This window comes from Micropterus salmoides, unplaced genomic scaffold (genome assembly GCF_014851395.1).
Source record: "Micropterus salmoides isolate LMB-PRFRI ecotype aquatic unplaced genomic scaffold, ASM1485139v1 Ms_hic_scaffold_6, whole genome shotgun sequence".
In the NCBI taxonomy this organism is placed as follows: domain Eukaryota; kingdom Metazoa; phylum Chordata; class Actinopteri; order Centrarchiformes; family Centrarchidae; genus Micropterus; species Micropterus salmoides.
Genome location: NW_024044348.1, coordinates 8,691,250 through 8,715,866, shown reverse-complemented (window position 1 = coordinate 8,715,866; position 24,617 = coordinate 8,691,250). Strand labels below are relative to the sequence as shown.

The following is a 24,617-nucleotide window of genomic DNA, read 5'->3' as shown; positions in this document are numbered from 1 at the left end:
GTAGCAAGAAAACTGACAAGAGGTTTGTTTTGTCTAGTACCACATAACCATACAAGTGCACAAAACTGTATAAATAAACTGCAGGCATCCTCTGGAAAACAGACGTTCCTGTTGGAGGCGCCTGCAACAGGGCACCATATGTGCTTGCTGAGATAAAACGGAAAGGATAAGCATACCCCCTGTAGGTAAATACTCATCAGACCAGAGTATTGGCCGCTGTGTTTCTAGATTATTCCATCATTTACTGGCAGTGCCAGGCACTGTCCTGCAGTCCCTGATATCCTCTGAAGAGTTTGGACCCCAGTGGTCTGGAAACTGGCTCAAAGAAATCCTTCCGCATCCCTGGAAGGTGCACATATGCCATATTTTTTGAGTATGTTGCCAGTTCATTTCTAGTCTTGGTTGTTGTTTTAGGATCATGCCCAGACAAGCACCCTCATTTCAATGCAGTTTTAAGTTTTGCACATAAAAAGTTATTTAAAAAATGGATGTATTAATTTATGTCTGGGCACCCATAATATTTCCGTGCCTTTCTTTTCTAGCTTTATATTGCTCATTATGCATATTGTGGATAATTTATGTGTGGAATTGCCATCACAGTGCGTGACTACTTCAATATCTGTTTTTGACGATCTGCTAGAATCGTATATTTGTACAGATTGAATGAGTCTAGACATTGGTTTTCTCATAAAAGCTGCATGAAAAGTGCAACTGAAGTCACATATCACATGGCAGCCAGGCATGCAGCATTCATGAACCATGATATTTTCTGTTTGCAGTCTGTGAAGCATAGGCGGCCCTGCTGTTCACACGGCCCCCATAAAAATTCAATTAGAAGCAATTCCATAGTCTCGTACATAGCACACTAAATTGTTCAATGAACTTCAATACACCCACCTCTGCAATGAGTTTTTCATGCCCCAAAGAAGATTTAATAATAGCAATTCAATAACACTTTGCTTTGGCTCTTTACAAAGATAAGTACTGTACTATGGTTGGAGATGCAGGAAGATACAAGTATAAGCCTTTCATCTCACCATGTCAATTCACCAACACAGGATACTGTTGGCCATTATGGCAGCTCTATCTACTGATAGTGACCGCACTTTATGAGTGATGTGATTATGTTATCACCCAACTGTTGCTATCTACTTGTGTGTGTGAAATCATGTAAGCTATTCTTTGTGACTCAGATTCTTCAGTACTGCTGATGATGAATAACATCATATGCAGCACTGACTTTTCACTTTTGTTTGTAGATTCTGAACACCTGCTTATAACAGTCAATGGTTTTATTTCCAGGAAAGATGTACATTGTGCCAATATTACCATCCCAGATTTCTTAACGCCCTCTCCGCCCCTCCCATCACATGAAACATCATGTGTATGTGTTGGGCACAATGTTTGCATTTTGGTGTGACAGCATTCGATTATGCAATTCACACAGGACTGCTTCAATAACTATGCAGTGGGCTTCACTGCTTTTGTTTGTTTAAATCCAACCCACCCACCCAGCACCGTTTCAGGAATACCTCAAAATACTGAAGCAAGACATCAGAGATGCTGGTACCTGGTTTGTGAATTTAACAAAAAAAGGTGCATTTGTAGACTCATGCCAAGATAAAATATTTTACTTTAGATTTTGTGTAGGCTACCACAAACATTTGTTTTTTTGCTTTCTGTGTTCTTGCTGTGAATATACAGTTTTTGATCATTGCTGAAAACTAATCATCCAAAAAAATGTATTATATTTAAGTATAAGTTATTTTTTAAAACAAATTTCAGTCTGCTGTATAGTATATGCCATAAAAGACTCCAAAACAATTGAATGTGCAGTTCACTTGAAAATGTTGATATAATAGCTATTAGCTTCAAACATCAAGATTGATAAAGATTTATTTTTTCTGTTTTTCATGTTTAAACTCCTGAAATCATGTGCTTAACTGGAATTACATAAAAGTTTCTAATTGTTAGAGCTGTCTTTGTTTATCCCAAAGAAATAGTAATTTTGCACACATTAATGTGCCTCACACCTTACTCAATTAACTCTTGCAATTAGCCAGAAATGGTTAATGAAGTGCCTTTCATGAATATTCATATTAAATGTTGACAAACTTATTATTTCAGTTATTCTTTTTGTCTCTGGAAATCAAACTAAACAAGCAGAACATACAACTTAAACATCTCAGTATAAAAACATAAAGTGTTGCTGTGAAGGGGACATGTGATGTATAACCTGATTATAATATTTCTAGTACTGCTGTATATATCATAATATATCATGCTGCCAATTCTAAGAGTCTGCGCCTTTATTAAAATAGAAATAAAAAAGAACTGAACCCATATAAAGGCTAACTATAAGAGGCACATGGCTGCACATCTACTGAGTGTCATGTGGACAGTGGAGCTGTTAGACATCTCATCTCGATAATGGGAAACCCCAATTAGTGGCATTTTGCCAGGAAAAGAGGGTGACATCAACATGGTGTCAGATACATGACATTGCTGCAGGTGCCTTAGGGAAAATCTGCTAACCACTCATTCCATATGCCACATTCATTAGATTTGACTAAACACCATATTAGACAAAATAATGGACTTTACAAGTGTGTTATTATGTTTGTTATTTTTATTATTATTTATTCTGTATATTTTCAATTTATCTTGCTGTAATATGGTCTACCCTTATGAGCAACTAGATTTACATTGTTGTACTGAAAATGACTTTGCATACGTATCGATCCACATTTAAGGTATTCAGTAATTTCTGGTTATTAGCCCAGTTAGTCCTTGTTGCAGCACTAGCGCCTCTTACTGGTCGATCTGTTTAAACTCCCTCTTTTAGTCTAAGCCATCCTCAAAGCTCTCCAAAAGTCTGCTGATTTCTCTGTTATCTCAAAAATGCGCTGTGCTCTTTTTTTCAGCTTCTTTAGACATTCATTTGCTTTCTGGCATATTAATCTTTGATGGACTTAAACTTACCCTGTTCTTTCATTTATTTTTGTCTCCTTGTTTAAATGTGTTTCATACTTCAGGGGGCTCTGCTCTCATCCTTTGTATTCCCTCAAACTCTCTTTGTCCTTCCATGACTCTAAACAACCAAATATCAACTCTGGACAATTGTTTGCAGTACATAATTCATCTCATTCATAAACAAAAGGGTTTAGATATCTTAATTAGGTTCAGTTTTTATGTAATAATTATTTCCTTCCTTCCTTCCTTCCTTCCCAGTTATGACAAGCACAAGCACTGGTGTTTGAATGGACCCTGGGGTCCATTCAAATGTATGTTCATAATAAAATATTGGCTATTAATTACTTTTACATTGTCTCCAAAACTGCACAAGGTTACAGGACCTTCTCTCACCTAAACAAATTTAAAAATAAATTTAAAAAGTGTTCCAGGTAAGACTAGAGCTTTTTTGTATGTAACACAGCCGACAGGTTGCTGGTCGGCTGGTCCGTGCTTGTAAACAACCGTGGCTGCGTCTTCTAACTTATTACCAGATATCGTCTCTCTCTCCGTTAATTAACCTTGGCGGTCTTCCCAAGTAAAACACTTATTTTAGCCTCGTATTTAAGAAGACACAACGCTCACATTGGTAATTACAAATTGTGAGCTTTGTGTATTCTTTACTCACAGTGACCGATTGGGGCATCTCTACATATAGTATTCTATATATCTGCTAATACTACGGATATAGGAATCAGTGCTGAGGCTTCTAATAAGTATATTCTCATACCAAGTCTGGACTGGGACATTCTTCCACAGCTATGATGCACCGCTGGTAACTGTTATATTTATCCCTAAAATTAAAAGTGTGCCTATATCAGTGGCTGTCTAATTGTGAGAGGATAAACTATGGGTGCATTTTAAGCCAAAATAATAAATAATTATCTCATGGGTTGAACATTTCACCCAGTAGTCAGGCACATATAATGACACTCTCTGATCTCAAGAAGATGCTGTAAAAATCAAGTTTGCGTTTCCACACTTAAGTCCAAATTCTTTCATTACTTTAATCTCCATTGGTTCTTCTTCTCTGAAAATGTCAAATGTTGCAGTTTTTGCGACTTGCTTGGATCCCGATCATTGCTGCTTGCTGCTATATTTTATTTTGGTTTAGTTGAGGTCTTATTTCATTATTTAATTATTTCAATCAACTGTTAATTAATTTATATTTGTATTATTTGCTACTTATTATAATAATATCATACATTTCCAGCAGATCATTGTCATTAAGTTAGACATTATGGTAAATGTTTGCTAAGTTTCTCAAATCAACACTGGTATTTTATCAAAAGAATAAGAAGATTTTATCAGAAGAATTATTGAAGTTGGTGCACCTGAAGTGTGATATCTTGTTTTTCAGTGAGACCCACTAATCTAAGAGTACTACGGCATCTGATGTGTAAAGCTGTAGGACGCAAGCCGCTAATTACAAATTTCATATCATTTAAACTGTTATTTCTTGAGGAAAATCAATATACATGCATATAGTGAGGGGACATTTTGAAAGTTTAATCATATCAGTTTGAAAATTCAGATCTGCCAGTTGACCCGTGTACCACTATAGAATACTCTACATTTGTTAAAACCTGTAAATTCAAACATGAGGACTGATGAGGTCACTCTTCAAATACAATTACTGCACTTCTTGCTTAAGGTATCGCTCTATCTGCTCTAACTGTTGGCCCACTGGAGGGCTGTGACTGGAATGCCAAATATATCTCTGCAGTAAGAACTCCAGTTATGATTCTGCAGTGCAAACACAACTACCTTTACCTTTGAAAAATAAGTTCTCAGCAGCATCACAACATATTACCATTGTGCGTTAGGTAAGCCTATATTCATTAGCCTAACAAATACAGAGGATCTGATGTAACTATCATGTGTGCTATGAAACTACGATTTAAAGACAATGAAATGTGTGGCTTGCATTCTTGAATTAAGAATGGGTGAGAATGTGAGTCTCAGTAGTGTTATTAAGTCGTCGACTTTTGTCATAGACATTTCATTAAAATTTGGCCCATGATACCTCCAGAGCCACTGCAGTGGCTTTCAACATCTCTGAATGATCCATATTCATATGAATTACACTTGTGTCCCTATTATACAGTGAACATGCGTGGTGTAGATGTACTATATACATTTGATATATGTGATAACTATGTAATTCTGTTACTACAGTGACTTTAGCATATTTCACCTGCTAATTAGGAAACAAAAATAATTTTTTTCTTGTCAGACCAATTTACTGGTTCCGTTTTTTGTCTTCTTCAGAAACCAGCTGGTCAAAAGCTTTAAAAGGAAATCTCCCTGAGCTAAAGCTGCCCTCATCCAAGGGCTTCTGTGTCTATTACTACTGGAGGCATTGTTGCAGACAGTGTTAACTGTTCCACACTAAGCACTAATTCTTCAGGGGGTTGTAGTGTGTTAGTTCTGATGTAATCTCTCCAGTGGTGACTGTCAGAAGGAAGTTGTTATAACAATCGAGGATGAGTTCCCTAAACCTGCTCGGGACATGGTGTACATCTAGAGCCTTTTCCACCAGCTTGTGGGGGGAACCATAGGCACTGAGGTCAAGCCAAAGAACCACCAGATCCTATTTGCCTTCTCGGGCATCCCTAATTAGGGATGAAACGGTATGAAAATTTCACGAATATCACGATTATAGTGACCAAAATTATCACAGTTATCAGTATTATCACGGTATTGTAAAAATGTGCTGAAAATGATTAAAATATACTGATACAAACACTGAAACCATTTCAACAAGTTTTAGATTGAAAGCTACAAATACAATTGTATTCCGCCAGTGTATGAATGTGTCTGAGTGGTGAATGCAGATGTAGTATAAAAGTAGGCTACTTTGAGTGGTCGAAAAAGACTAGAAAGGTGCTATACAAATATGGAGCATAAAAAATAAAATAACAGCAAATACCTTTTGTAAACATATGAAAATCATCTAAGTGTGCATTGTCTTATTATCAAGATTTTATATTTTATATTATTATAGGTAATACAATGACCCCGTGGACAATTACATGAAAACAAATAAGGCTTTAGAAGACAGTGATAGTAACTGCAATGAGCCCAACAACTGATGTAAATACAGAGGAGTCTGTAGCATTTCTAGATATACTGGTTGGTTGACTAAACTGCACTCAGTTTACACGCTGTTAGCAAGTCAGACAGACAAACCAAAGCTAAAAATTAACTCACCCTGCATTCACTATAAGGTAATTTTCTTCAATCAAGTTTCCCCTCAGCACTCTCATAAAACAAACCCACGTTGCATTCCGCACATGCGCTTCTGGGAGATGCTGGACAGTGTTTGCAGTGAGATTATAACTGCGCGGTTAACCGTACCCGGTTATCATGGTAATTAACATGTGTATGGTAATAATAACCATCGGGAATTTTACCATGGTTTACCGTTAAACCGGTAATCGTTTCATCCCTATCCCTAATGAGCTGGTTAACCAGTCCCTTGTGGTCCAAATCGCCAGGTACATTTAGGACCACCCTTGTGAACTGAGGTGTCGATGTACTTCGGTCTCGGGATAAGACGCTGAAGAATATCTATAACTCAACACTGAACAGCAAGATGATTCGAAACCGTGAGTTTTCCTCCTTAGGCATTCATACTCCTTCAGTCAGTCTCCGGTGGGTTGGTAGCATAGAACTTATTATTATAAAAAAAATCTGTTAAAGCATCATCTTCAGGTTTTGGTATCATCCCCTAAAAGCAAATAGTAAAAAGGGGTTATTTCTAGAAGAGGTTTTTTGTGTAAACAATCACACAGGCAGAGAACATTGAAAAAGATGCAGAGATACCAATCAGCCTAAGTAGTCCAGAGTCCTGTGCACTGTGTGCCTCGCTGTTCAGACATGGTTGCTGATTCAGTGTGTCTTACCCTTTTCTTTCATCTGCATTTTCTGTGGCGTGAATTCTACAAACTGCTTATATTTCCCATGCTTAGCATTCCCTAGCTGACCTAACGTGTGTGTACTTGGCATTAATTCAGCTATACAGTGAGGTGCAGCAGTAAGCACATAAACAGCCTATTTAAAAAGCCCTGCCTTCTTCCCCTCCTTGTTTGTCCAGCATGCATTTATTATCCCTCCTCAAATCCATGAACACAAAGAAACAGAAGCAAAATGAACTTGCTTTTAAGCTTTGTATATAAAAAGGTGTTTATGTGGAAAGGCAGCTCAACAAATTCCCGAGAGCACAAGATCATTGTTAATCCGGTTAGGTTGGAAGTAATATTTTATTATTAGTCCTATCCATTTAAGTAATGGGATTCTGCTCGCTACGCAGCCAAGCACTATATTCAGAGGAACCTGTTGTCAACTCAGGTTGGGAGGTGTTGGATTAATGTAAGTTGTATAACATATTACACAAGCTTTGACAAACTCAAGGGATGAACGGTCAAAGATATGGGACACCCCAATTTGCCGCTTAACTCTTCTGCTAAATACATAGACATTGAGAGGGAAACATTTTCAATGACAATGGACTGGCAAACTGTCAACTTTTAGCCCCGAAGTGTTTAGTTTCTCTTATAGTAAACATTGAAAATGTTCTTTTCATCTTTTAGAAAAAAATAATTTTTTCTAAAAGATATAAAGAAGAATAAAAGAAGTTTTAACCATCAAGATCATCATGGGTAACTAGTCTTCTATCTATGAAGTACAACTGAATGCAGTGGGGGTATTGTGGGGGGGTAAGTACTGGCCCTTTAAGCATCTCCTCAAATTCAATGGCAGACAGGCATACCAAGAGGTGCTCCTACTGACTTGCAGTCAATGCCCACAGCAGGTGACACTGCAGACCCTCTGTCTGGATCGAGACTGATGAGGAGAAGATTGACAAGGTCGTATTCAGCAGGGATACTTTGTAACTCCCACAGGTGCCCATTGTTCATGTCCTTTTAAACCTGTCAAGTTTCCAGCTTGACACAATTCTTTGACATTCCTTCACAAACTATGTATTGGATCCCACACAGAACCTCTGTTGCTCTATACATTCTAATGATTAATTATTTGGTCTTAAAAATGTCAGCAAACTGTAAAATATTCTTGTCACAAGGTCTCAGAGTCCAGGGTGACATCTTCAGTCAAAACCCAAATCTCCTCAATTTATTATCATAAGAGAGTAAAAAAAACAGAACATTTTCACATTTGAAAATCTAGAACCCATACATGTTTGTTAGTTTGCTTGAAAAGTTACTTGAACAATTAATTCATTATCAAAACTGTTCCCGATTAATCTTCTGGCTAATGACTAATCGTTACAGCTCTAATTGTATAATTAAACTATTATGAATGTAGCTGCTTCACAAATACCTGTATCCTTTTTGTTTATTCAGAAGTTCTTCGTGAAAATACTGAATCCTAACACACTTGACTATGTGATAACCCTAATTGGGGTACATACTGAAAATCATGCAACATCCTGCACACTATATGAACTTGTTTGTTGAAGCATATTTCAGGTTGCTCTGCAGAAGAGAGAATAAAATAGTTAAAGTAAAGGAGTTCAAGTAATAAGGACTCATGGAATGTTAGTTCATAAACTGCTTTAAGGTTTTGGTTATTTAGACAATATTTATTTGATTGATTGATCAAATACCCTAACCATAATTCTTAAGGGTTGTGTATTTCAAAATTGCCAGCTTGAGCATATTTAAGTGTTAATCTTAATATTGCTTTGCTTGAATGTTGTGACTGGTGGCCACACATGCTGCATTTTTATTATTCATATCCACTGGTCTGTATTCCAGAATCAGTAATGTTGACTGTAGAATGCAGTAATGTGGAAATACAGCTTCGTTAGAAGAAGAGAAACTCGTCTGTGAGCCTGATCTCATAGGAAATGTATTGTTTAAACACAAATTAATGTGGTGTTTTCAACAGTATTTACACACAAAATTGTAGACTATGTGAATTTAACTTTTACATTAAATTGAAACCCTGATAAAACTCTCTCTAACCCTAAAGTTATTTTTACCCCAGTCTTAAACACAACAGAGTCGAATCCTAGCTAAACAATTCTGTTATTTGCCACAAAAAGAAATGTATTAGAGAAGAAAAGGAATTGTTACTAAAATGTTTGAGGTATTTTTTGTGATTTTGTTGTACAAACCTAATAGCCATTAGAAAACACTGCATGCACAGCATTATTTGCTCTTGCAGAAAATTAATACATTGACGGGTTATTGCTACACAAATGCGTAGTATCAAGCATTTAATGTATAAATAATATAATATTAACACAAGAGGTAGGTTTCTTTAATCAACCGCTGCCATCAAAATCAACTTCCTAAATAATGGTCAAAATATCTTGGCTACCTGGGAGACTGCTGCCTTGTAAACAATCTTGTATATGCTTTTCCAATTAAGAGTGCCATCAAGATAAAAAATGCCATTATGACAATCATTTTGCAAAGACACACCCAAAGCAAACTAATGTTATGCTGCGCATACTGTGACATTCACATCGCTACAATAAAGTCATCCGTTTCACTTGCACATTAGTAAAAGGGGTGGTGTGATGTTGTTCTAGTGTTCCTGGTGGGTTTGAAGCAGATAAGGACACGGGCACATTTTAATGGATTTGGAGCAGAGATTTTCCATTTGCCTGTTTTTAGCAGTATCCTGGAAGTAGGTAATCCCAAAACCCCGCATTCATCCTCCAGGGACTTTTATAAAGCTCATTAAATCAGTGTTAATCCAAACACCTGTCATCAAATGCTAATTTGCTAAAGCACGCCAGGGAGGTTGTTCGGTATAACTTATTTAACGTCTGAGGTGAGTTTTGTGAATGCAACTCCAGATGCTTAATGCAGTTACAAACAGGGATACTTTAAGGGATAATTCTGATGTCAAGATTATAGATTCAGATCTGTGCAAAATGTCCCCAATAACCTCTACAGTCCCCCAACTCAATCTGTGTTTATAAATTAAAGGGCTCCAATGTAACTGTGTCCCTATTAGACAGATTATAAGATTAGAGACACATTAGAATGCATCTCTAATCCCACCAGTCACGTCAAGACAGTAAGCAAGCCAAGGTACAGCTCAAATAACACAGGATCTGTTAGAACAAATGACATTGAACCTGTGCTTAGACACACATCATCACCACCTTGTCATAGTGACAAAATGTCAGGTAGCATTTTGATAGTGATTTCTTCTACACACCAGCTAATTGCAGCTACTGGGATGTAACAGTCACAGTGTGTGCACATTATGCTTGTAAAAGAGCTGGGATTGTGTAGAATATGTTGCTCGGCATGCACATGACCCTGTATGTTGCATGTAAATATCCAATTCTGTGGGGCTTGCCTTTTATAAACTACAGTTCTCTCCCTTTTCTGTTTTGGTGTGTGGGAGCTTCAGTGCTCCTGGGGAAGCAGTGCTTTGCAGCCAAATTGACATTCACTGGAGTGTGCCCCCCTCCTGTCATTTTGTCAACAGCATCACTGTGTGGAGCTCAGCCAAGCAAGACATCTGACAGACAGGCAAATGGGAGTGGTGGACTTCAGCAACATAACACCCTCTTACTGCCCTCTCTGTGCCCAGTGGTGAGGTTCAATGCGCATACATACACACACAAAGGAAGAAAGGCCATATTTTGTAACCTGGACTTCCTCTTTGCTCTCTGGAAGTTCGCAGCTGTTAAAAATAAATAAATAAATCAGACACAGATTGATCAGTGAGAGGCAATCAGCAAGAGGGTGAACTGCATGAGCGGGTTTCCATTTGTTGCCAAATACTAAACCTAACACTAAAAATTGATTGGCAAGTGACAATACCCATTCAGTCCTGAAAGCATCATCTGGAAAGCACTTTTTCAAGGACAAGAATTATGACTAAGAGTACCATTATACAATTTTATCTATTTGTAATCCCAGGCTTAGATTGTTTGGATGTTTAAATTGTCAGTTGTTTTTAAGAAATGGGAGATTGCTAATTTTTAATTAATAATTGCTAATGCCATAAATGCACAATAAAATAGCATTGCAAACAAAGGCAAGAAAGCTCTAATTTAAATATTAGTTTCATAGTGGCCACAAATACCTTCTTTTACCAAAGTCTGTGGATTAATGACATCTCTGACACTTCACTTTTCCTCAAGACACCATTTTTCTTTTGCAGTAAATAAGCAGGAGTCTCAAAAGTGCCATCAAATGCTGTGGTCTGCAGGCATAAAATCCTCAATCAAAATAAAACAAAAACATTTATGAGACAAACTGCCACCATGGGCACCACTGAATGGCTTCTCTGTGCTAAATGCCGCGTGTCACTGCAGAAATCCTTCCCTTCTAAATACAGACTGAACACCTCACTTATCAGTCAGGTGTCATGGCAAAACACTGGAAAAACAGGGCGATAGGGGACTCAAATGGAACCAGCACTTGTCAGCCAGGATGGATCCTGACACCAGAATATGCTCAGGAAATGATTAGATAAAAATAACAGAATCCGCCTGGGCGTCTTCGAGGAGGTGTGCTGGCGGCTGATAAAGGATTCAGATTTATGTAGCCTTCACCAAAAGAAGTAGATATTATGTTTCTTGAAAAATGGTACATTGGAGCTTGGCTGTGATATACAGTATACCCAGCATAGAGCACAGAACAAATATGGAGGGGTTAATAAAAGACAGGAAATTAAAGACACAGCACCAGCTTGGCAGCTCTATGTGATATCTTCAGAAATCAATTTCAGCTCATGAACGCAAGTTTTGTTTGTTCCTGAATATTGACAGTACATCAGTCAGACATTCAGTCTTTCTGATTTGTGCCATATACCAACAACATGCAGATTGCCTATGCAGATACTGTGGCTGGTTTGTATATAAGAGGAAAGAGCTTAGTAATCAAGTGGGCAACTCACATCAAAGATGTTTTGTTAAATTATGCTCAAGACCACTGACAGCTGTAGAGTAAATTCTGGCAGCTCAGACACTCATCCAATCCCTGCATTCAACACTAATCAGACCTCAATTACTCAATGGCATGGTACCTACGTGGAGGCTTACACATAGTCCACTGTACTGCGCAAAATTAATTTCAAATTTGCTTCAGTCTCGACTGCAATTACCAATAAGGGACAAATGTCACTAAAGAGTTTGAAATGGCCCACAAGAGTTCAGAAACCAAATTGTACGCAGACACTAATCTGAAGGGTGGGGGGGTTGTAAATTTAATTTCCAGAACAGTGTAGGCCTACTACTGTATCGCTACATCCACTTGGCAGTTTAGTCCTGTAATAAAACAGTCCAAATCCCACCTTTATGTATTTGTTCAGACTGTTTTAGACAGCGTGTTGATTCAATGGATTTATTGTTGATCAACTGCTGATCAAAAACACATATGTTCATCGAAGCATTTGTAAATGCTTTTATTGGCGCATGCATTATCTCTGGTTTATACTATATGTACAACATGACGGGTTGAGATTCATTATTGAATCTAGTCAAAACTACTATATTGAAAAGATTTTAATGTTGTACTTATTGTAATATATATTGTTCCATTTTTATAAACTCACATGATGGACTGTAAATACATCAAGCATCCTGTTAAAAACACTATAGCCTAAAATGTTTTGAGAATACAGTATGGTAAATAGGGACAACCTATTTAATTTTGGTGGATTTATACTAAATATCGACTGGTTGTATTCTCTGAACCTGCCAAGTTTGTGAAGAGAATAGCCTGAAAAATACTGTGGGAGGTACTACATTGTTTTACCCATTAGCACACAGCTGTGTGCGGTTTGTAACTCTGTGGGAACAGGATGTTATTGCATATTAATATTTTTGCATCATACTTCTGAAAGCAGATACCTATCACAGTTTAATACAATATTCTCTGCAGGTGTTGGTGTATTTCTGTTTAGGGGAAAAAAAGAAAAATTAATTGAAGACTTCGACCCTGAATTCATTGCACATCTGTCTGACTGGACAGCATTATTTTGCACAGGTGCATGGGTTCCTGGTATTGTGCCCAGCACTTCAGCTGGAATATATTTCATGTCACATCTACCTTTGTTTACTTTGAGGTCTTTGTGCATTGCTAATCATTCATAAGCTTTTAAGTCTCCGGGCAACCTTTGTTGTAAGCAACGAATAAATGCTGAGACTTTTTGCTTAAATTCCACTTGAACCATCCATTTAAGCATTAAACCTACATTACCTTTTACCCTTCTTAAAGATGGGTGGTTACTGCTAAGGAAAAGAAAACATTTTATGCCAGTATTTACTAAAGAAGGGTGAAGATGTTTTTCGAAGATGAAAATCCGGTTTGTATGAATGTCAGACATCTTTTAAATGCTTCAGTGGCTTTTAAATATTGAGAAATTAATAAATCCCTATCATTTACTTTTTCATGTAAATGATTTACATTTACTTTTTCATGAAAAAGATTCGGGAAATAATGAAAGAACAGCAATTAATGACAACTTTTACAAAACAGTACTCTCACTAGACAGCAACAGAAGCAGAGGACAGACAAATATGCAAATAATAAATTACAAAATAAATATATTGATAAAAAAGAGAAACCACAGTACTCTCTCCGCTTTTCTTACATGATCTAAACATTTTGTGTAGATCTGTGTTATTTATAATCCCCATCTTCTGTTCATGTCAAAACCAATACCTCCACATTCTCTGATCGCTCTAATATTTTTTTAATGCCTCCAAGCACTTCTGGTTCATTCCATAGTGAACCAATTAAACAGAAGAAAAGAATGGCATCGGGGAATGGATTGCTGGTGGCAGTCTAATGATTAGAGAAGTAGCCTATGACTGAAAGGTGAAATCCAAGAAAGGCTGAGAAAATCAAGGGAGGGAAGGTGAACATGTAACCCCAGTTCTATCCCCTATTAACTACTGTAGATGTAGTCTTGAGCAAGCACTAAACTTGAAGACCATCTGTGAAGGGCAGCTCCCCAGTGTGAAAGAGTATAACTTTATGAATGTGAAACATGCTGTTGCTGAGAAAGACAGTGTCTTTCCTATCTGAATAAATAAAGAATAATAAAGAAAAAAAAAGGAAAACAAGATTATTCCAATAGTAGGTAACATTTTCATCTTCCTCAATCTGAATGACATTATGCTTAAAATTTAAACTCTGTACTGTAGCTAGTGTAATCAATGAATTCCCCAAAGGATTTTTACTCTTTATCAGGAGTATATTTTCACAAAGATTCAACTGTAATAGGTCAAGAAAGCGTGTTTCAAACCAAAAACTGAATATATACTTCACTGTTATGATTCTGTGAAGATTCAGATGTTACCTGTCGTGGGGGCTCAAAGTCAAAATTAATGTCTAAACTGAACAACCGGTGCAGTGACAAGAATAAGTACCAAATAAAAAGCATAGACCTTCTATGAAATCAGACTGGACTGACACAGATGTCAGATTCAAACTGAATGAAATCATAAAGCGTGGAAGATAAATGCACTTTTACTTAAATCTAATGCCAAGACTGACATCTACATTAATGAACATAGGAAAGGCCCTGGACCTCAGTCTACATACATGAGCAAATAACTGATGCGATTTTAGCTTCAAAGGGAATAGCTGCTCGGCAACAATCCACTAAAAACAACAGAAGCATTTTATATTGTGACAAGAAATGGTGCTCAGCATTTGTTACAATGGTTATACATCTTGCACTTCACTGTAAAACAAAAAGCCAAGCCTTCCACTAATGACTCATCACTGAAAGAACATGAGCATCATGGTTACAGGGACCGGGCAATTAAGTGCCTGCCAATTACAAAAGTGATTGTTACAACTAAATGGAAATATCTATACTGACAGCAGCAAAGGAGAAGTGCTTGTTGATACAGAAATAAAGATTCACATCAAAACTATAGCTTTCTTAACTCAACAGCTATATTTAAGGTGCAGAGAGAAGACAGCAAAACAATGAGTATAAAAAAAGCAAATTAACAGTAACAGAAAGTGGAAAAGACATCTCATAGGATACTAGTGCTTCTTTTGATAACAGTTGTGATATATCAGTGACATTTACACTATTTTACTTAGAGTAATCGGTTGAAGCAAACATTGAATAGGATAAATATAATGTCATATTTCAAAACAAAAGCCCTGAAAGCTTCAAATCCTAGAGGTCCTATTGTGCTTTTTGGCTTTTTCCCTTTCCTTTATTGTTTTAATGTATATATCCTTTTTGTGCATGTAATAGGTTTGCAAAGTGAAAAAGCCCTAAGTCAATCCCAGAGGCAGTTACCATCTCCCACAGAAAACACTGTTCCTGAACTGCCTGAAAACAGCCTTTACTTCCATAACCTACCTGCGTCACTACATGACACGCGTCATAATACTCATCTAACGGCTAGTGTGGCACACCCTCAAAAACACTGGTGGAGAAACACACTGAGCTGCAGCACAAACAGTGACATAACATCTGTTAGATGGATGCCAGAACCCTGACTCTGAACCAGGAGATCGGGGTTTGTGTCCCATGTGAAACCAAAAGTCAACATTAAATATTTTTATTTAGGCAAGTTATGTAAATTGACGTAAGAGATGTTAGTTAACTTATGTGTTAACTGACTTACGTAGTTATGTTAAGCCAAACCATGATCTTTTCCTAACCTTAACCTAGTAGTTTTGTTGCCTAAACCTAACCAAACTGCAACGTTTCATGACTTTAATAAGGCGCCGTTTCAAAATGGCGATGTTTCAAAATGCTAGCGTTTTATTTTGAATGTCTAACCGGACGTTGCATATTTATTGTTGCTAGTTTTATTTGCCTTCAAAGAAAAATAACACTCAAAGCTTTGTTTTGAAATATGATATAATCATCCTATCTTTTTCAGGCTAGTTGACAAAAGTTCACTTATTAAGGGGGCTCAGCTGCTTAACTGCGGCGACTCAAGCTAGTGAGCTAATCATCATAATCTTTAAAATGATAAATATTTCTTAGACACTGCACATTGGCTGGAAAATTGGCTCACCAAAATGTATCTTCAGCGATTCCAGCTTTCTATGACCTAAGTCATATCAGCAGCTGCAAAACTATCATCCACTTGGTTTTATTTTGGCTTGAGCTCCTGTCAATAGTTGTAATAACCAATAAAAGCAATATAGATTAAAGCTGATTAAATGTGTCCAATATCAGTTTTCCAGTATAAAAACAAAAACACAGTATAGGTTGTCCTGCCAATATATACATTTTGAAACAGCATTAACAGAATACACTTACCACTGAGAAAACACTAATGAAGTTGTACTGTTGATATAGTATATTTTTACACAAGTTAAGATAGTTTGGAATTTGCGATTCATTTGAAGTGCATTAGTCTGTAAGTGTTATATGCAGTGAAGCGAGTTTAGTTTCTAAGGCATGTTAGTTAATTGAGGAGAATGATATCTGAAGATTCTCAGACATCCAGGTCATAGTTATCCAAGGAAGGTTCAAATCAAGGTCAACTGGACTGGTTGAAGATACTTGAAGAGGTTTCACTGTTGATGATCACTTTGATAGCAACCCCACATAAGGTTAAACGGCAGGGATTCCCTGTCAGTCAGTCAGAATTGAAGAAGCCACTTGGATAAGAGGTGAAACATCTTCAAGTAACTTCAACCAGTCCAGTTGCCCTTAATTTGAACTGTCCTTGGAGGAGAATTATACTTTTATTTTAAGCTTTTTAAGATCAAGTTAATGGCAGGTCAGAATTGTTTCACTGCATAAGTCAAGCCAGTATTAGGCTCACTGTTCAGTTGTTCATAAATATTTTTATAATTTGTGATAATTCGTCAGTCATATCATCCAAAAGATGCTTGTTTTTAAGCCAAGCATATATTCTTTGCTTGTATGCCACATTAGAGGATGTTGCTATTCCCTGATAAAACTTTGTAAGTAATATGTGACACACACTTTCAGAATAAACACTGGTGTCATTTCAAATGTCTTCTGAGAGCAATGAGAGCTACAGCACAGTACCTGAAATGTGGCCTTGAATATAAAACGTCTGGCTACTCTTCACTCTGCACTGATCGTGGTCCTTTTAATTAATTTCTCATTTGTAGGAGCCACCCATGGTTCTGTTTATTGTAGCCCACTTCATTACTGTCATGTGGCCAATGTGGTTCACCATGGTGTGACCATTACGCCATGTCCTTTGAATTTCAATTATCATTCAGTCTGATTTGTACTGAGAACATTTACTGGGCTGCACAAATATAATTTTTTTTCATCTTGAGGAGTCAAACCGCACCCCTGAAAGTCATATGTATAATAATTTCTCTGCAATAGATTTAATTTGATGGCATGAAAAACAGATTGCAGATGGGTAATCATGCTCATTTTTGCTCCAAGTGATTTTCACCAATACAAATGTTTTGTATTGCATAAGTTCAATCGTGATACAGATCACTGCTGCACATTAAAAGTCACTCAGAGGTTGCCTTTGCACGAGTAAGTAAACAGATGTCCATCTTGTAAGGGGCACCATCCCTCCAGCCACAGACACTTTAACCACTTTCCACCAAACAGCTGCTCTGCAAAATGCATAAATGTTTACGCAAGGGTGTCATTTCCAACATGCTAGGCTTCAACGATGTCTTTCAGTATAACTAAACCACCAGTTCATTTAGATAATGATGGAGCTATCACTCAATAACAATCAAGACAAAGGGATAAACAGCCAAGTCCCACTTGAAGAAAGAATATAGAGGCGAGCTCTTCACTCCACACTTAGTTAGGTAAGCCTTATCTGTTCAAAATAGTTGTTCTTTCATTACCCAAGTGCTAAATAATGCCCAGGGATAAAAGGCGGATTGTTTTCACTTAGTCATTATCCCCGCTAACCATTTGCAGTCCATCAATGTATAGACTGGCATTACCATCTCCCACAGTCAATAGTTAGGTCTAATTCCACATCTCCTCCTCACTTGACCTCCAGTCAGTTCTCATGTGTGAGTTGTTCAGAATTGTTCAGTATAAGACAATACTTGTGAACAACTTGACTCTGTATACAGCATGTGTCTACTAGGCATTTTAAAGTGCAAAGCAAAACAAGATTCAGACAGTGAGTGATCCTTCAATGAAATATCAGGCGGAGTTTCTCCCTCGCTGCTGTACATCTTGATTAAATTTATTCATTGTCACTTGTAAGAAAGTATTGATTGGATGTAAATGATGATCTGTGGAATGTTTTCAACTCAGCAAACATATGACAGACTGAGACAAAGAAAGCATCTGGGGGCTGAGCACCTGTTGGGCTCTTTCAGACACAGTGGCAGTGAAAACAGTGGCACAATGAGACGTTGATCTATTCCTGAAAACAGTTAATAAATGTACAAATACTGACGTTTCCTCACACATTACATTTATCATTTTAATATAAACGACTTAACATGTGCTTTATTGCTTGAAAGTGTCATGAATGGATATAAGGACAACACATTGTTATTACAAAATTTTATAATACAAGCGAAATGACCATGGTCAACAATATCATGTAGTATTTAATATAATGTTTACCCGGCTCCATTATTAATTAACACCTCGTCTTCCTAATCTTCCTTTTCATGTCTAACCCCATGTAACATTAAAGAGATACTCCATATAATTATAATGTGCTCGTATCCACAGGCAGATGTTAAGATATAAAGCAATGTTGCTCTATGTCTGCATTCTATGTATAATCCAAGGCTCTCTGTAGTCCTTTTAATTGCAGTCCAAAATACTCATAAATATTTCATGTCGTGGAGATCCCACCAGATATCACTGTTTCCAAGTAGAGTCTGCTAAGGTAAGAGACATCAAAGATAGTGTCAAGAAAATGTGTCAAATATGTTTCAAGAAATGCTCTGAAAGGGAATATTTGAAAGTGTAAAAAGGTGGAGCTGTTTGATCTGTATAGAGAAGAAAAAAACAGCCAAATGCTTACTGTAGTAGCCTCCCAACCCTGACCCAGTGGTGGACAGTCATATCTCATGAGACTAGTGTCAATGCAGCCTTGGGTTCTGCCTCAGTACCAATTGATTTCTGCAGTGACACATAGCCCTGCACCACCATTATGTGGCCTTGGTAATTCACTCAATTCATTAAAATAAAATCCTTCTTAATCAAACTCTAATATGACCAGGAAGTGGCACCAAAATAGTTAATTTTATAAATGTTATAGAGATTATAAAAAAGCATGTTCTATAATGTTCAAAATCGTGATTTTGTGTATTCCTTGTAAAAAAAAATTCTTTAATGTATATCCATGTTTTAGCATTCATAATAACACTGACAAAGCAGAATTAAGCGCAGACCAAAGGCTTAACAAAATGCTGCTATCATACATAAAAAAATGGTTCCCATTTCATTAATTCTTATTCCTTAAGGCGACTCTATCAGGTCACACAATGGATGTTGCAGTTAACATAAGAAATGGATTCTCTCACGCACTACTGATGTGATGATAGTGAATCAAGCAAAGCAAGGCAGAGCAATACGTAGACTAGACAGCTCAAGTCACAATTCATTTTCCTGCTGCAGATACAGCTTACAGTCAGTCTCTTCAATGTTACACTATTACAACAAAAAATGAGGATGTCACAAAAGATAAGCTTTGTCTGGGCCCATGACCTCCAGAATACCAACAAAAATACAGGTGCATGAAGAACCAATCAACTCAAAAAAGGATTTGAGGACAAGCAAAATCTGCCTACAGTATTATATTGTTCCATGGCCTTGCTTGTGGTTTTGAGGACCAGAAATATATATATATATACATATATATCATGTAATATTAACTTTAATATCACAAGTCAGAAAAATTTAAAACTCCTCAAAAAGAAGACACATAGCTGCTAACAGTTACTTCATAAGTTAATAATAAACACTTAAGTATTCATAAGTATCCAGAGAATGACTGTATTGCAGCTTAAAAAACAGCTACATGTGTTTTGTTGTAGGCTAGCTCTCCAGCTCACAGAGTAGCTGTAGATTTCTATGAAGTGGACGAAACACATGCACATGTAAACCAGATAGACTTTCAGATAGACCTTAATTATGGAAGTGTTGAAGTGACATAAGTGGGCTGCTTTGGCTGAGGGTAGAACGGTCGTCCCCTTAAAGGAAGGTTGGGAACCCGAAATTGCTCCTGGTGGCTGTGCCATCAGTGTGTGAATGAGTTAATTTCTGTTTCTGATGAGCAGTTGGGTCTTTGCTCATAGGTGGGTGAATGTGATGTAGTGTAAAGCACTTTGAGTGGTCGAAAAGACTAGAAAGGTGATATACAAATACAGCCCATTTACCATATGTGACAGTTCATTCGGAATTGGAGACGAACCCGGAAAATGTTCAGACTGTAGATCACCGAACCCGGTGGAAAGCTCTCAGAGCCTAAATGTGCACGTCCGCACTGTGCTCCAACAAATAGAAGCGACAGCTGCAGAAGAAGCTCTTGTTAAGTGACCTCTCTTGAAGTGTCCTTCTTTACTGTACCAAAAAATAACTGACAGGTGGTGCAAAAATGAGATGCGATATGGTGGTGCAGTGGTTAGCACTGTCACCTCACAGCAAGGGGTTCTGTAGATCATTCTTTGTGGAGTTTGCATGTTCTCCCCATGTCTGTGTGGGTTCTCTTCATGTTCTCTTGCTTCCTCCCACTGTCCAAAGACATGCATAGGTTAATTGGTGACTTTTTGCCCTTAGATGTGAACATGTGTATGACTTCTTTGTGAGTTAGCCCTGTGATGAATGGGCAACCTGTCCAATGACAGCTGGAATTGTCTCAAGCCCCTTCGTGACCCTGCACAGAGTTAACTGTACTACTGACTACGGCTGCAATAGTGCCAAAAATAGATTACATAGTATTTAAACCAAATAATAACACAAATTGGAATATGAAAAAGACCAGTTAAATGATATAAAAAATTATAACAATACTTTCTCAAGGATTAATTTACTTTGGTAGAGAAATTTTGAATTAAATAACATTTTATCGCAATGAAAGTAAATATAAAAACATTGAGCCCATTGAGCTACCAGTAAATATTAATATATCTGAATGAAACTTCTCACAGTTACTATGCATCATAAAAGGAACAGAATGAGGGGTGGGACCTGGAAAATGCCATTACATTGAGTGGCACCCTAAAATGTATACATATATATATATATACAAAAATCCTAATACGCTAGTTAATGACCACTGGCTATTAAAGGCATAGCTAATTCTGTATATTTGTCAGCAATAAACATTGTTATGGCATTAGTTATTTATTTGGCACATTCCAAATGTGTAGAAAAGGCTACCTGAAACTGTGGGAAGATTGAATTGCCTCCCACTCTGTTTTTGATTTGTTCCGCTAATTGAGACATGCGCGGAATGCCGTTGTGAATTACATGTTTGAAGTATATCCACAGACATACGTCAACTGAACAATGTTAGCATGCCACAGCTAATAGACAACAACTGGTGCACTGGCACAGCTTTCTGGGCAAAACTCATTCTCTAGAATTTCTGTTCCACTTGTGCAAGTAGTATACATAAATAGAATATTTTGACAGTAACAAAAATTTTTGGGTCACAGGGCGTACCGAACTGAGGAAGTCGCATACCGAACTGAATATCATATACATGTACAAAAATGACTGTAGAGTTCAATCAGCACCTCTCTGACACAATGTCAAAAAACTATTTATGATAAGCTTTAAAGAATGGCAGGACTTATTTCAAGGTTGTTTTTCTAGCATTTCAGTTTATATTTGAAGCAGCCTACTGAAAAAGATATTCGAGCAGAGTTTGTGTCACAAATGAAAGCATGTAAAAAGACCCTGTTTGGAACATTTCTTGTATCTCTAACTTGAAATCATAGTCATTTGTTATTTAAATCCCCCCAATGTGTTGCCATTTATTCCCAATCACAGCATTCAAGATTAGCTGGTCATAGCTTGTGCTTCCATCTGCCACATCTGCAAGGACGGCAGATGGAATCTAATCTGTTTAGGACCTGGTGTGTATGTTTAGTTGTGTTTTCCAATTTTTTTTAAATAAAACAAGGTTCGGCAGGTCACAGATGCCAGGAAAGCCCTCTACCCTTAACAAACACAACCTTCCAGGCACATAATTTTTTATGTTGAATTTAGAAACAAACTATCTAATAAAACACTGATTATATCTGTGTGTTCTGGTAATTACTTTTCATGACATTCCCCCTCAAGAGGTAGCATACAATCTGTGCTGACCTGCCAAATTACTACCATAATGCCTCCCTCTTCAATTAGCACACAAAAGATTACCTCGAAGGCTGATGATGGTAACGGCTATTTAAAAATAAACCTTGAGACACACACTATATTTTAATATATCAAACTTAAACAAGAGAATGATTAGTTTCATAGTTTAGAAAATAGCTAAACAAGTCTATCTGTATGCACAATAAAAAAAAAAAAAACAATGTTAACATAGAATGTTTCCAAAGGTGTTGCCTGAAGGTTATTTATTTATTTATGCATTTGCCTTATGCGAGCATTAAAATTGTAGGTGTATTAAAGGTTGAGTACTTCATTTGCTGACTACTAAATGCTAGAGGTTAATACATCCACACATCCCCTAGTTATATGACTCATATATCATCAGTGTACCTTCTTTTTTCTTTCTCTACTGTAACTCTTGAAGCAAAATAAATAATTCACATAGTAGCCATTGATGTGTTTGGCGTCACACGACAAAATGTAGATATTTGTCCATTTAGTTAATATCAACAACACAAAGTTCAAAGCCATCACTCTCTGTGCATAAATTACTCAGTAAATGCATTTAACTAATTCGCCAAGACATGATGACAACAGTATCAAACTATTTTTGGGCACTGAGGACAAAAGGAAAGGCAAGTTTTATAATGCATGCCTTCCTGCGTGTGATGTCTCCGTGGTATAGTCAAAGCCCTGAATTTCCTCTCACGGCTCTCATTAAGGCAGTGGTGTCAGGCACTGGCTGAGAAGAAGGGCGATTTTATCAATGGTTTAATTAATCATCAAAACTCCCTGCTCTACACATTTCTCTCTGATCCATTCTTCTTGCCCTCCACCACTCTTTCAGCTCCTTCCAAAGCCGTTTCGCACAAACACACACACACATAAATATAGAAACACACACCTGCTCTTTTTCAAGACACTGCAACACAAGTAGCCTTGTCCTTTCTCTCAGTTCCCCTGACTTTAACTTGCTCCCTCCCACACCAGCAGGCAGCAAAAGTCCCAAAAAGCAATGTCACCACTATTCAGGAGGCATCGCATTCAGTGATTTACCACCACAAAAGGACAACTGTTTCTCAGCCTGCCCAGAACTGAGAAAGATAATAGCCTAGTTCAACAGATAAGCCCTTCCTTCCTCCTTTTAAGTCTTTCCGTTACCAATATGCTTAGCAAATAGAGAGCATCTGCCAGGAAGCATTAAGGCTTCAGTATTTCGCAGTACTGAAAAGACCTTCAGATTAATAATCTAAGATTGCCCGTTGTATCCTTTGAACCTATACCCCCTTTTGTTTCAGAGTAGCAGGATGAAACTGACAAAACAACCTCACTCCTGTTATTCATCACTTACCGGGTGTTGAGGCTCAAAGCTGGACAGAGAAGCAGTAAGCAAATAGCTTGGATGAATTTCATAGCTGTCTCACACTCCCGTTCCTTCTCCCTTCTCAGATGCTTTTTGCCTTTCCCCCGTGTCTCTCTAACCACTCTCTAGCTCTCCCACTGGCTGCCTGGGATTTTTAGCGCACTCTCATACACACACACACACACACACACACCCCCAGACACACAAGCAGCGAGGCAGACAGATGCAACACAGTGGCTCGGCGAGAGGGAGGATCTCTGGCTTTAAATAACACAGGGACATGGACCGACTTGCTAATGGAAAGGAGCGGGTGGGGCTGAAATCAAGAGAAGGAGATGTGGGAGTGATATGATGTCAGCGCCCGTGCAGCTTCAGCTATTGGTGAGAGGCATTCTTGCCATTGTTTGGTGCCGGGTGTTCCTCCAACAATATACCTCTCCATTCATTTTATTTTGCCTGTTTACTACCTGCAGTTTGATACTGGGTGGAAATACAGCAAAACGGGTTAACAGTTCAGTCACAGTGACAGTTAAGTTAACGCAAAACACTAATCGATTTTAAGTAGGGCTAAATGATTTTAAAAATAATGCTAATTCCATTATTAATTATAAATAGCTTTATTAACATATTGCAGTTACAATAGGTTGTGCGATATTAGAGGGAATGATAATCTTTACAGCAAAACAAAAACAGATTTTATTTAAAATGGTATTTCGCTTATAACAATTTGAAAATTGCAGTAGGCCATTTTGCAGTTTTGACAGAATTTTGAAAATTTTAAATTTTATGTGTAATTTGTCAAGAAGCTCTGTATTTAAAAGACCATTAGGGTGTTAGTGAACAAAGAAATAAAATGAAATAAAAGAAAAATTAATTAATGAGTTAAACAATAAACTGTGATGCAAAGTCTTATTTAAATGGTTCTCTTTGCTTTCATCTCTGATTTTCCCTTGCTTTCCAGATAAATTATGTATCCAATAACACAGAAGTAAACTAATAAACA

At 37.3% G+C, this 24,617-nt stretch overlaps 1 protein-coding gene across 1 annotated transcript in view; it reads right to left on the bottom strand.

The window, feature by feature from the left end:
• The window catches only part of luzp2 (leucine zipper protein 2), a 157,800-nt gene extending 133,939 nt beyond the window's left edge, over window positions 1-23,861 (bottom strand). Inside the window, exon 1 of the mRNA XM_038702051.1 lies at window positions 23,603-23,861. Coding sequence (XP_038557979.1) covers window positions 23,603-23,664 — 62 coding nt within the window. The 5' untranslated portion in view covers window positions 23,665-23,861. The remainder of the gene's footprint in view (window positions 1-23,602) is intronic.
• Window positions 23,862-24,617: the final 756 nt, after the last annotated feature.